This window comes from Macadamia integrifolia, chromosome 4, assembly GCF_013358625.1.
Source record: "Macadamia integrifolia cultivar HAES 741 chromosome 4, SCU_Mint_v3, whole genome shotgun sequence".
Classification (NCBI taxonomy): Eukaryota; Viridiplantae; Streptophyta; class Magnoliopsida; order Proteales; family Proteaceae; genus Macadamia; species Macadamia integrifolia.
In genome coordinates, this window is record NC_056560.1 from 23,876,003 (window position 1) to 23,888,889 (window position 12,887).

At 37.9% G+C, this 12,887-nt stretch overlaps 1 protein-coding gene across 3 annotated transcripts in view; it reads left to right on the forward strand.

The window, feature by feature from the left end:
* LOC122077193 (U3 small nucleolar RNA-associated protein 25) overlaps positions 1-12,880 on the forward strand; it is a 63,557-nt gene extending 50,677 nt beyond the window's left edge. For 2 of the 3 annotated variants that reach the window (XM_042643048.1, XM_042643047.1), the window contains exons 18-26: positions 2,587-2,633; positions 2,709-2,768; positions 5,881-5,952; positions 10,156-10,185; positions 10,286-10,380; positions 10,552-10,657; positions 11,788-11,850; positions 12,262-12,333; positions 12,431-12,880. In XM_042643048.1, coding sequence (XP_042498982.1) covers positions 2,587-2,633; positions 2,709-2,768; positions 5,881-5,952; positions 10,156-10,185; positions 10,286-10,380; positions 10,552-10,657; positions 11,788-11,850; positions 12,262-12,333; positions 12,431-12,505 — 620 coding nt within the window. In that variant the 3' untranslated portion in view covers positions 12,506-12,880. Of the gene's footprint in view, positions 1-2,586; positions 2,634-2,708; positions 2,769-5,880; positions 5,953-10,155; positions 10,186-10,285; positions 10,381-10,547; positions 10,658-11,787; positions 11,851-12,261; positions 12,334-12,430 lie in introns of those variants that run through there. The other variant, XR_006139706.1, reaches the window with a different exon arrangement.
* Positions 12,881-12,887: the final 7 nt, after the last annotated feature.

A 12,887-nucleotide genomic window follows, 5' to 3' on the forward strand; every position in this document is an offset into this window, starting at 1 on the left:
TTGCAGAAGAGTTGCATAAATTCAGAGAAGAGAAGGTCGTGATGATGGGCCTAAGCAATCAGACCTCGAGCTCCTAACAAGTCACACTTGCACACTGTGGATTATTCTCCAAGCGTAACAACATCTTCCCTTCATCAGATATAAAGATTGAACCACATTTTATATATTAACTCCTGTATTAAGTAAACCACTATGATGGGGATGGATAGACAGTTTACGGACATTTAGAAAAATGGAAATTACTGGAAATCCAACTATTCCACCTGGTTCTCAATTGGGCATGATTCTGATGTAGGGTGCACCTGCAAATTAGATTGCTTCTTTTTTGATATATGACAAAATTATTGTTTATACAAAGGAAGTGTACGAACATAGCTCCAAGGCCTCCCACCATGACCAATTGACATCAATCAATCAATCAAAAAAAAAAAAAAAAAGAGAGGCTAGCCTGGCTCTGAAAGAGCAAGTCCAAACCGCCAGAAAATTTCCCAGCCCCTTGTTTGGCCAAACGATTAGCTATGTCATTTGAAGACACTGGTTCCATTGGAACTAAGAGTTCAAACATGAGCAAATCTCCAAGGGCGTTCTCTATGTAATGATATCCAAGTAATGAAACTTCCACCGTAATGTTGGAGGAGCCCTCTCTCAAGACATATGCCAAGCCCATCCTCAATGAGAGCAGCTCAGCTTGCACTGAGTCATTGATAACAATCTGAGTATTAGACCAGAGTATGCTCCCATCATAGCACCGGAACGTAGACCTTATACCTCCCCAATTCCAGATTGGCTTGTATTTCATAATTAGGATCCATCCAAATCTAATTTCAACACAATCCAACAGGCTACAGACTCTACAACTCCACTGCCCAACCCTAGGGATTATTGGGTATGTTATTATTGACCAGTGACCTGTGATGTAGATAAGTCACTTGGGTTTATTTTATTGCAAATAAGCCTTGGGTTGTGTTATATATGTGTTGGGCATTTGATCCCATGAGTTTTCTTTGAAATGGACCACTTTGATTGGCCTAAAATATGGGTAGAAGGTAAAACAGGATTTAATTCATTAGTTTAGTTAGTTGCTATTTAATTTAATAAAGGCCCATTACGCCATTGGTCGGTTGTAAAGTCTTATATGGACTATTAGATAGTTAGTCCTACTCCATATTGAAGTTATAAAGTCAAGTCCTACTCCTATTTTAAATTCCTAGTTGTAGTAGGAGTGTCTAGTCCTATTGGGAAACTAGCTCCTATTAGTAGTTTGATTGCTATTCTGCCCTCTATAAATAGAGGAGCCTATGTACTTATAATTTTATATTTGAATGAATGAATTATTGAGTGATTACTCTTTAGCTAAAAAAATTGTTATTAAGAGTTGTGGTCCCTAAACCTTTGAGGGGTGTGATACCCAAAACTTGAGGGGTGAGATACCCATTCCTTTATTCTCTTTCACCCTTCTCAACCCTCCATCGATTCTTCTTTTTCTATTTTTATTTTCTATTTTTTATTAGAAGTTCAGACCTGTTAAAGCATACAAAATCAGAATCAACCAGCCAAAGAGTTCTTGTTCTTAAAGCCAATCGACCCTCATTGCTGCCCAAGTTTGAGATCTGATCTGCAGATCCTTTGGATGATTGGTTCTATACTCTACGAAGATCAATTGATTCTCTCTTGAAGGTTATCTGAAGAAGACAAGTTGTTCCTGCAGAATTCTTCACATTCTCTCTCCTAGGTCTAAAAACCAAGAAAGCACATAGCTCCATAACCAGCCGTCAGAAGCCCTTCATATTTGAGGGGTTTTTGTACCCTCCCTAGGGACTATCTACACTCAAAAGTGCAGCTCAATCGGACTCCCATAGACCTGGCCGCACTTTTCTCTCTCCAGCTCTATAAAAGGTCTTTCTCTCTCCTATCGGGTTGGGTTTTGGGCTGGTTTTGCTCTTATATGGGTATTGTATCCTTGGGGGTTTATTTGAAGGTATTATTTCTTTGTTTCTTACTCCTATTTGTATTGTTTGGGGTTATAAACTGCGGAGTTAGTTGCTTGTAATCTACTCCTGCATTAACCTGTCTTAATTTTATAGTTTTGGGGCTTGTTTTCATATTCGTAGCAGATCTGGGTTATCTTGAATGATTTTTTGCTTCAAGTTTGGTTTGGCCCCCTTTTTTTTGCTCACTTATATGTTGGTTTAAAATGTTTGGGTTGATACAAAAGAGTCAGTGGAGGCAGTTTGGGTTAAAATAAGATAGTTTTTTTAAGATGATGTCTTTGATAACCATCCACGGTATTGAGTTTAGTTTTCCAGACCCTTTTGTTGCATTTCAGGATCCAGATCTCTTGCTCTTCAATGAAGACTTACATCAATTGGGATTTGGCTTATGAAGTTGTTCCTTTATTGTATTTTTCTCTTTTCTGTTTATTTTGTTTTTTGTGTTTGCTAATTCTTGGAAATTTTTTTATTCCTGTCTTCTTGTTTCAAATTTGTAGCTCGTGACTTCTGCCACAAGATGTCACCATTACTTTTTGGACTTCAAATTTTGATGCAGTGATTCCCTTCTGAAATTTTTCTTGCTTTCATTGTTCAGACATCAATGCATTGTTCAATCACCATTGTGTTAGTTACCACGGAAAGGTGAGTATTAATTATTCTTCTCCCCCAGTAGAGAGTGAGAACATTCTTTGATTTTTATTTGTTTCTATTTTTCAGGTGAAGTTGATAAGTGAGTATAAAGGTGTTCTTCCAAAAGTATTACTTCAAGTACGGCAGGTGTGTTTTCTTGTTTAGAAATCTCTCTATTGCTATAAAATGTGAATGTATGTTGATCTAAACGAGGTTTGAACGCAAAGAATGTTTTCTGTTATTCATTTCTTTCAACTAGGAAATTAATAGCTTCTCCATGTAACACCTGGAATGGAAAGGTTAAAGTTGAACAGCACTAAAAGTTTTAAGCTTATTCTAAACTTTCGTTGGTGCTTGGACACTTATTTCAAGTTATTATTGTATAGTTAAAGACTATCATAGTTATTGACTGACGGTCCAATTAAGCCTGTAATAGCCATTGTATACCCATAGTTGTCATAGTGCCAAGGCTAACCTACATGGTGGCCTACCTTGGCACCTAGGTGACTAACGTGTGCATATTCCAAGGGGGGGTGTTAATTGTTAAAATATGATAGTTTTTTATTTAAGATGTAATCTTGAGGAGTGGTTTATATGTAAAATTGAAACTTTACTTATTTTACCCGTGAATATGATGTAGCAATGTGTAAATGTTCGATTCAGAGAAATGCTTGGACAGTTTATGTCATAGCCCCCACTTTATTTATAATAAGTGACATATAGGTACGAGTAATTTAGTGCCCATATGAACAAATTTACCCTTATACCCAGATTACAACACTAATCCTCAAGTTGGTGCATAGATGTCACACTTGCCCAACTTACATAATATAGGATGAAATAACTTACTACATAAACCCTTTGTAGAAACATCAGCCAATTTATCTCCAGATTTGACAAAAGGAATGCAAATCAGTCCTTGGTCTAACTTCTCTTTAATGAAATGACGATCAATCTCCTCGTGCTTGGTGCAACAACTGCTTGTTTCTTACTCTTCCAACTAACCAAGTTGCCTCCCACAAAAGTACCATAACATGTGGTGGATCCTCAATCATCAGGAGTGCTGGCTCAATCAGCATCAATAAAGGCCTCAACTCATAGATGACCATGGGAAGATAAGAGGATCCAAAATACAGCTTCAGGTAGCGCAAGATCCAAAATACAACTTCTAAATGTGTGGAATAAGGATCATGCATATACTGACTTACCAAACTAATGGCGAAGGGCAATGTCTGGACGAGTATGGGATTGATAGATCAACTTCCCAACAAATCGCTTATATGTCCCTTATCCACTGGGTCACCACTTTTACTAGAGAGATGAACATTTTCATCAAGAGGAGTATCTAAAGGCTTACAATTCAGCATCCCTGTCTCACATAAAAGGTCAAGAGTATATTTCCATTGAGATAGGAAAATACCCTTGATGGAGAGAGCAACCGCAATGCCAAGAAAGTAACACAACTTACCTAGGTCATTGATCTCAAACTCTTGACCAAGGTAAGTCTTTAGAAGAGAAATTTCCTTCGTGTCATTCCCAATGACAACAATGTCATCAACGTACACAATGACAATAGCAATCTTGGAACCAAACCGCTTTATGAACAGGGTGTGATCAACATTGCTTTGACTGTAACCAACTGATACTGTAGCTTTGTGGACTCTCCCGAACCAAGCACAAGGAGATTGCTTTGACCCATAGAGAGCTTACAAACTTTGCCCTTGGTTTTCTGACATGAGAAACCTGGAGGAATTTTCATACATAGTTGTCACGGCGTCAAATCGATCCAGGGCTGTGGAGGGGTGGCTAATCGATTTGGCAATGAATCGCCTGTTATGGCGTTGCCATAGCGGTCAAATTGCCCATGTGTCATTTTTTATTTTCTCAATTTTCTAAAGTTATTTAGTATGCTACTTTTTTATTTCCTCTATTTTTCTAAAGTTATTTAGCATGCTACAAGCTTACAATATATACCCTATAACATATAAAATCAACATTAAGCAACATCAAATCATCAGAAATCAACATAGGCCTATCAAAATCACCTTGCAATTTTACAAAAAATTGACTGCCAAGTGAATCAGGCGTGACCTGGCGTCCATGGCGGTGTGATGACGATACCTATCAGCCAATGGCGACCGCCATTTGTGAGTCATGTAAATCGTAGCACTGCCATGAACTTTTTCCTCCAGGATGCCAAATCGCTGCTTTGGCGACGCCATGACAACTATGTTTCCATATACACTTCATTTAGTTCACCATGAAGAAATGCATTTTTGACATCAAGTTGTTGCCAAGTCCAATCCGAAATTCACTACATAAGAAAGAATCACACGGATGATATTCATTTTTGTAACGTGAGCAGACGTCTCATGGTAATCAAGACCATAGGTCTAAGGAAACCCTCTAGCTACCAGCCTGGCCTTGTACCAGCTATAGTCCCATCCATATTCAGCTTATAGTGAAGACCCATTTGCAACTCAGTATCCTTTTATGTGGTGGGAGAAATACCAAGTCCCAAGTATCATCCTTCTTCAGCACTTGCATCTTTTCAACAATGGCTGCCCTTCCACCGCAGCTCTGTGATAGCTTCCTGCCAACTCTCAGGTATAAAACAGAAGACAAGGAAGACATAAAAGTACAATATAGAGGAAGAGAGTTGTATGAAACCACCTGAGCAAATCCTTAACCATTTGCATTCTTAGTGGATGGGTAAGTGCAAATCGTACTAGATGATGAATTCTATGTGTAAGATGTCACATAGCTGCTTGCACCTATATTAACACTTTAACCAAACAAGGATGCAGTGGAGATTCTCTTTTTGGCTATTCGGAATGTCCTGTATTATGGCTAGCACATTAAATTACCACCTGATAAATTCACTATCGTGCCATTCGTAGTAGAATTACTTTAGTAGATGCTCCCCTCATTTATTTTGAGTTATTGGGAGGGAATAGAGGTACTTTGTGAATACATTCACACTGTCACATATGTGTGTCCTTTAAAAGAGTTTGTAGAGCATGATGTATGTCATCTACAGGAACACTGAAATTGCATTCCCTGAGATAGTGGAACGTGTTGTGATCTTACTTCTTATGGGCCCTGCCCATTTATTACTTATCTGTACTTTCTGTGCTTAATGAGTTCTTCTTCTTCTTCTTCTTCTGCTTTTTTTTTTTCCCAACTAGTAAAGGGGGATGAGAAAAGCTAAATCTCACTTGAGTGTCTTCAAATGTATGATGTCATTTTGGGACTGCAGATTTATGAGCGTTTTGATGTTAGCTCAGTTGCTGATGCTGATGATGCCCGTCTTGATTATTTTGCTACGAAGGTCAGTCTAGAGTATTTCCTTTCTTTTGTTTTTCATTTTTTCCCCTTTTATTTTGGCTATCCACAATGCTTGATATGGTTAGAAATTGGGAAAATTACGAGATTACTCAAAATCAGGTTTCCATTTACAAAATTACCCACCTAATGTTTATGTTAACCGAATTACAGAGTTTAGGTACTACAAAAGTTCCCGAAAAAGTGTCCAGCCTATATATGCCATACTTTTTCTATGTGGAAACGGTCTATATATGACTGATGCCCCCTCCCATGGAACCTCCTCATCGGATGTGGGAATTGGTAATTCAAGACTGACATGTATCCACCGGACTGTGCTATCAAAGGAAAAAAATTGTTGAGATGATTTAGCTAAGTTGGGAATCGCAAGAATTAGAAGTGCAGTGAATTGCATTGAAATTTTTTGAGGTGAGAAAAAGGTTTGGAAATGGACAGATTAGCAGGAGGTTTACTGCTTGAAACAAGGTGTAAGAGACTTTCTTCTTTACTTCTGGCGACGGAATTTGTCGTTACTTACCTGCTCTCAGATTTTCACTCTTATTTTCTTTCCCTCCTCCCTAACTAAGCTTGACTTGAGTTGGGAGGAGTCAAATTCATATTTTACATAACTCTCATAATGCTTGTATTCACTTTGATGGAAGAAGAGAAAAGATGGAGACTGACCTGTTTCTATAATTAAAGAAAGAGTCGAGAACATAGAATCTGATCAAAATGGGTCATCGGACTCAGACCTGACAACATGTGAAATTTTTCAGAAAACAGAACAGAGGAGCGAGTCTCTGTTTTCTGATTCATATATATATATATATATATATAAGAGCTGTGCTTTGGTAGTTGTTTCTTTGTAACAACAACATATACCGCTAAGCTGAAACATTGCCCATCCAGTTAATAAGAGAAACATACTCGGCAGCAGTTCCCAATTGCTTGACAGAGACGTTGGAGGAATGCAAAAGAAATCTCATGAAATTAAAGGAATTAATTCAGCAACTGGGCGCTCTTGTTATAAATTAGCAGGAGAACTGCAGAATCTGTTGAAGTGCAGTGGTATACTCAGCAAGAGATTGCTATAAAATAGCAAACTAAAATAGGATTAGGTCAACCCGATAGGAAGAAATAAAAAACCTGACACCTGTGGATCCAGTCCATCATTATAGATAGATTATTCAGATCCCATTACTTAATTTCAAGTGCAACACGCACTACGAGAAGCCAAGAAGGGCAAGGTGGAGAGAGGGAGATGATAAGATTTATTTCTAGTAACACAGACTGTTGGGGAAAAAAACTAAAATGGAGAACTTTGCATTGCGGATTTCCTCTAAGGGATCTCAACCATGGGCAACAGCAAACCCATCGGAACTCTACTGGTGATCAACAAAAAGAGCATTCTCGGTTGACAAGCCAATCTAACGGAGGCGACTGGACTGGAGTGCTTTCATCAAATGATCCATGTGGGCTGAGCCATTCCCATCCCAAGTGGTGGCCCGATTCCGAAAACACCATCTTCACCTGTTGGTTCTCATCTACATATTTGAAAGAGGGAACCCAAATGATCTCACTGTGATTGAACCATCTCCTTTTCTTTCTTTTTTTTCCTATCGGATGTTGTTTGTCTGAGGAGGTTCCATGGAGAAGGCATCAGATTTTTATTGATCATTTCTATGTAGGAAACGTATGGCAAAGATAGCATGCGTATGGACCCTTACTGTTTTGGGTGTTTTTGTAATACCCAATTTGAGCAGTTCAGTTAAAATAAATGTTAGGTGGGTGCTTTTGTAAACCAAAACCCAATTGTGGGTAATCTGGTAATTTGCCCTTACAAATTTTAAAGTTTAGTCTTACCCCCAAGTGTCTTTTTTCTTTTTACTTATCAGATTAAGTTTTTCCCCCTTCAGAAAGAGAATTCTAAACTTACTGGTCCAGAAAAAGTTGCTCTAGTTAGATTAAGAAATAGGAAAAAGAACTCTGTTCAGGAGCGTGGCCTACTTCAGCACTCCCATATGTCTATCTCTCTCCTCCTGCTATGAAAAGACATCCTTGCCCCATCAACTGTTAGCAAAAACGCGTTTAAAACTCCATTTCAAACGTGTTTCCGTTTTTTTACCGTTTAAAACACGTTTTACCATATGCTTCCCATAGATGCTTAAAAAAACAGCAAACCTCAAGCATTCCCGTTCTAAACACTTCTAAAACACGTTCCTGTTTTTATGGCCGTTTTTTAAGACTTATTTTTTAACATAATGTCTACTTAATTGGCCATATATTTCTCTCCCGAACTCTGATCGACCTGATTTTTTCACTAACTTGAAGCTAACGCAATGGACTATATTTCTCATGCTATTACTTTCAACTTAAATTCAATCCATGGACCTCAAAATTAAGCTATAAATTGACGTATTTGCTGAAAAATATTTCTAAAGTGATGACTCCTAACTCTAATTAAACATATATCACTTCAAGAGTGTGTTGACTATGTTGACAACAATGAACAACACCATAACCTAGTCACATTACTCAATAAGACTTTGGGCATGTGTGGTGTATGAATTTAGAATTGGTGCTGGATGATATTCAATGATATGTCTTAAAACTTATAATGAGACATGGGATGTAGAGGCATTAATGTTAGATATTGTAGTTGTTTTGAATACTAGATGCAGATATTCATATAATAATTCCTTAATTTATATGAGTATACTACCGTTTTTTAGTCACGTTTGTTTGAAATCTACTCGTTTAAAACTCATACCGTCCGTTTTTCGACTTTTACCGTTCTTTGTTTTTTTGACCGTATCATTCGAAAAATTTTACTGTTTAAAACCCGTACCATCCGTTCTTTTTTTTTTTTTTTTTACCGTCCCCGTTTTTGCTAACTATGGTCCCATGTTGGGTGAGGAGAGATAGTCATAGGGAGCACTGGCGTAGGCTGCACTCCTGGACAGAGAACCACTTCCCTTAAGAAATATACCACCATCCCCTTTCTTGAAAAATAGAGGATTTTTATTAAGATATTGGATGTACGATGGTCTTGCCTTGGAATTGATCTTTTGGCAAATGAATGGAGCAGAGACTCTTATCTGATCTGGCTCACAATGGCATTAGGTTCTAGAGGGGACAACTTATTCCAATTATGGGACATGGGTTAATCTGAAGATAATGGTTAGTTGTGCTGGTATGGAATCTGCAACACCTATTGGACCTGATAGCTTCTGCAATCACTTCTGGCTTGGGATTTCTCCATCGGTCTGAGTTTCCATATACCCATAGAGGGTGGAGGCCAGTCAGTCTGAACAGGAACATTGATGGCATAAGTCCGGAAATGTTAGTATTCACTATTAACTGTTCCATGTTAAATGAATGAACCATGCAGACAAGGAATCACAAATTGTCACAAGTTTTCGACACCCTGAGTCCTAAAATTAAAATCAGATGCATTGGAACAAGGCTTTTGTCTTTAGCAGAAGGATCACTAAGAATATTGAAAAATTACTTGATAGGTTTTTGTTCATCCTTTTGGTCTGGCCCATAGATATTTGATTTTTACTGAGAATATCGGACAAATTAGTTGATAAGTTTTTGTTCATCTTCTTGGTCTGGCCCATAGATATTTGATTTCTGCTAGCTGGAGTGGGTACAACTGCTTCTTTAGGGAGTTGTTATCTCCATGTGTCAATATAGAAGTTGGGGCACCAGTTTTCGTAATCTTGTCATTGAAGGTTATAATGCAGGTAATGAGCGTAGAGAGGATGGGACTGAGAGGAGGTTGTACAAGGTGTTGTGCCATTATGGTAGGGGGTGGGACTGGAAGGGAAGAGGCCTAACGGTTTAGGTTATTAGGAGGGGGTTATTTTAGCTTTTCTCAATGGATTTCTCTTCCCATATGCAGTTACTGTGGGGTGGGGGGGGGTGTGGGGGAAGGATTTTGGTGGTTGAGCACAATGGAGTTGACTACAGGTTTCCATCTAGATTACATATTAATATTATTGTTTCTTTTTGAAGAGCCTCTCTCTGTCTCTCTGTCTCTCTGTCTCTCTCTCTCCAGAAGGTTAAATTTTGAGTTCCCATTTAAAATGTACTCGAAAGCTTGAATTTCATTTTGTGGGTGAATGTATGCTGCTGTATTATATTATCATGTACTTCTTGTGGTTATGCATCAAAATATGATTCCAGTATATTTTTTTTTTTGCAGATATTCCCTAAAATAAAGTATTCCATTGAGGTAATTACTCTGTAGGTAGCATAACTAATATTGATGCAAATGACTTGTGGAATTTCTTTGATTGTTATTTATTTATTAATAATCCATTTCATGTATACAGGGTGGAATTATGATATTTATAAGTTCTTACTTCGAATTTGTTCGGATCCGTAATTTCTTGAAGTCCCAGAGTGCATCCTTCTGTATGCTAAGCGAGTGAGACTCTTATCCATTATCATTTTATAAGTTTATGTTGTACCTTTGTGTTGTCATTTAAAACTTTAAAATAATTTTTCTATTGACACTTCATTTACTAATTTTGGATGCAAATTTTAGATGGAGTCATGGAGAGATCATTTTGTCTTCTTTTATTCTTTTGAAAGTCAGGTACACAAAGCAGAGTGATATATCTCGTGCACGGGTATGGTTTTTTGGTGGAGAGCGGAAGATCATGCTTTACACTGAGAGAGCTCACTTCTACCACAGATATAAGGTTCTTTCCAGCGCAAGCATACTCTGCAATAAAATTTTGATTTAAAAAACATGTCATATATGGAGCTATAGAAAGATGTAATTGACTCACTGCATATTAGTTCCTAAAACCAGGCTGTGGAAAACATAAGACTAACAAAAAAAAAAAAGAGGGTAAATTACACTCGGGGTACCTATTGTTGGGGAAACTATGCCGGGGGTACCTTTTTCCATATTTTTTAACTTTGCCCACACCATCGCCACCACCTCCTCCTCCTATGACGGTTCTGCCGCCGCCTTGAAGGTGCAGAGCACCGCCAGGCCTCCCCGCTATCTCCTTCATGGCTGGCTGCCTCCCACAGCCCCCTCCCTCCTCCTCCTCGCCCTTGCAACTCCCTCTCCCTCCCCCACTCTCTCTCTCTCTCTCTCTCCCCCCTCCCTCACAAGATAATATTTTTCTAATAAAATGTACAACTGTCAAGAAAATCAAGGTGATATATTCAGGATAGAATCAAATAAATCCAGTAAAAACTTAAATCACACAATCCTCCCCACTTCTGAAGTCCTTAGTGGTATCCCCACCCGAAAGTGAATTATGCGTAGAGCATTACAATTCGAAATTTAAACCATAAGTTACTGTTGTGAATACAATTGAAACAAGTTTGAGGATTCTGATATTCTAAATCACAGAGAAGCACAGTTAGGGTTACTCATAAAAATAACAAAATTAAAGAGACGGGACAAGGGAGCAACCAGTCATTCCAATTGTATGACCAAGACCAGCATCCACTTGATGCGTTCTTATCAAATTTACTCAAATTTCTAGTTCCAGAAATGAAAACATTACAAAAATCGGAGCTCTGCTCTATTACTTCCCTCATGGGAATAGTATTCAAACCCACATTGTGGAGATACAGTTTCTTTCCTTAGAAAAACATTACATATAGTTGGCAAGCTTTAAATGGGAGAGAATCAAACCAATAAGAGATCCAAAGCAACTCCAGAATAGTTCATGTTTAATCCTTGAGGGTTTTACATATTTTATTTTTTGAATGTTACAATACTATCATCATATATGATCTATCAGTGAGTTTATATTGATGTTTAGAAATACATTATTTAAGCTTTTGCTATGTTTTTCTTGTAAAACAGATACGTGGCATACAGAATTTAATAATCTACTCTCTTCCGGAAAGAAAAGAATTCTACCCCGAGGTATACCTTGAAGCATGTTGCTTTTAATTTTCCTTTTCCCGCTTAAGAAAAGAATTCTACCCTGAGGTATACCTTGAAGCATGTTGCTTTTAATTTTCCTTTTCCCGCTTAAGAAAAGAATTCTACCCTGAGGTATACCTTGAAGCATGTTGCTTTTAATTTTCCTTTTCCCGCTTAAGAAAAGAATTCTACCCTGAGGTATACCTTGAAGCATGTTGCTTTTAATTTTCCTTTTCCCGCTTAAGAAAAGAATTCTACCCTGAGGTATACCTTGAAGCATGTTGCTTTTAATTTTCCTTTTCCCGCTTTTGAGCTTGGCCACATTGAAGATTATTGTATCATCTAGTCATATCATTAAACGGGATTTATTCGGAGTTTGACACCCCCGCCCCTTTTTCTTTTTCACTGCAGATTGTTAATATGCTTGAAGACTCTCATAACATGGCCTGCACGGTTCTCTTTTCTTGCTTTGATCAGTTCCGGGTAATGCCTGAAGTGTTTTTATGAAAAGAAAGAAATTCTCTAGTTCATTGACTCTTTAACTTGACTAGAAGTAACATTTTTTTCCCCTGATGCTTAGCTTGAGAGGATCGTTGGAGCTGAACCTGCAAAGAAGATGGTGTCATCAGAGAAGAATATATTTACTTTCTGTTAGTAACTATCTTCTGATGGTTATATTGGGCGGATCATTGGAACTGCACCTGCAAAGAGGAAGGTGTTATAGGAGAAAGGGTTTCTTTGTTTTTGTTAGAGTGACACCAAACTGGAGCTGGGAAATTACTTAAATGAATTGCGGTGGCAAAAGTTGACAAGGCTAAGCAGTTGACAGAATTTTGAATGCAGCACTACTCTATAGGAAAAGGTATTGTCTTCATCATTATTTTTCCAGTGTATATTCTTCATCAGCTAACCACATTCCAAAATTTTGGGACAGCAAGCATCAAAGGTTGTTACTACCAAAAACTACTGGTGTGTTAAATTACAAGTTTTTGGACTAGAAATATAATAAACTGTGAATGTTCTTCACCAACACCCCC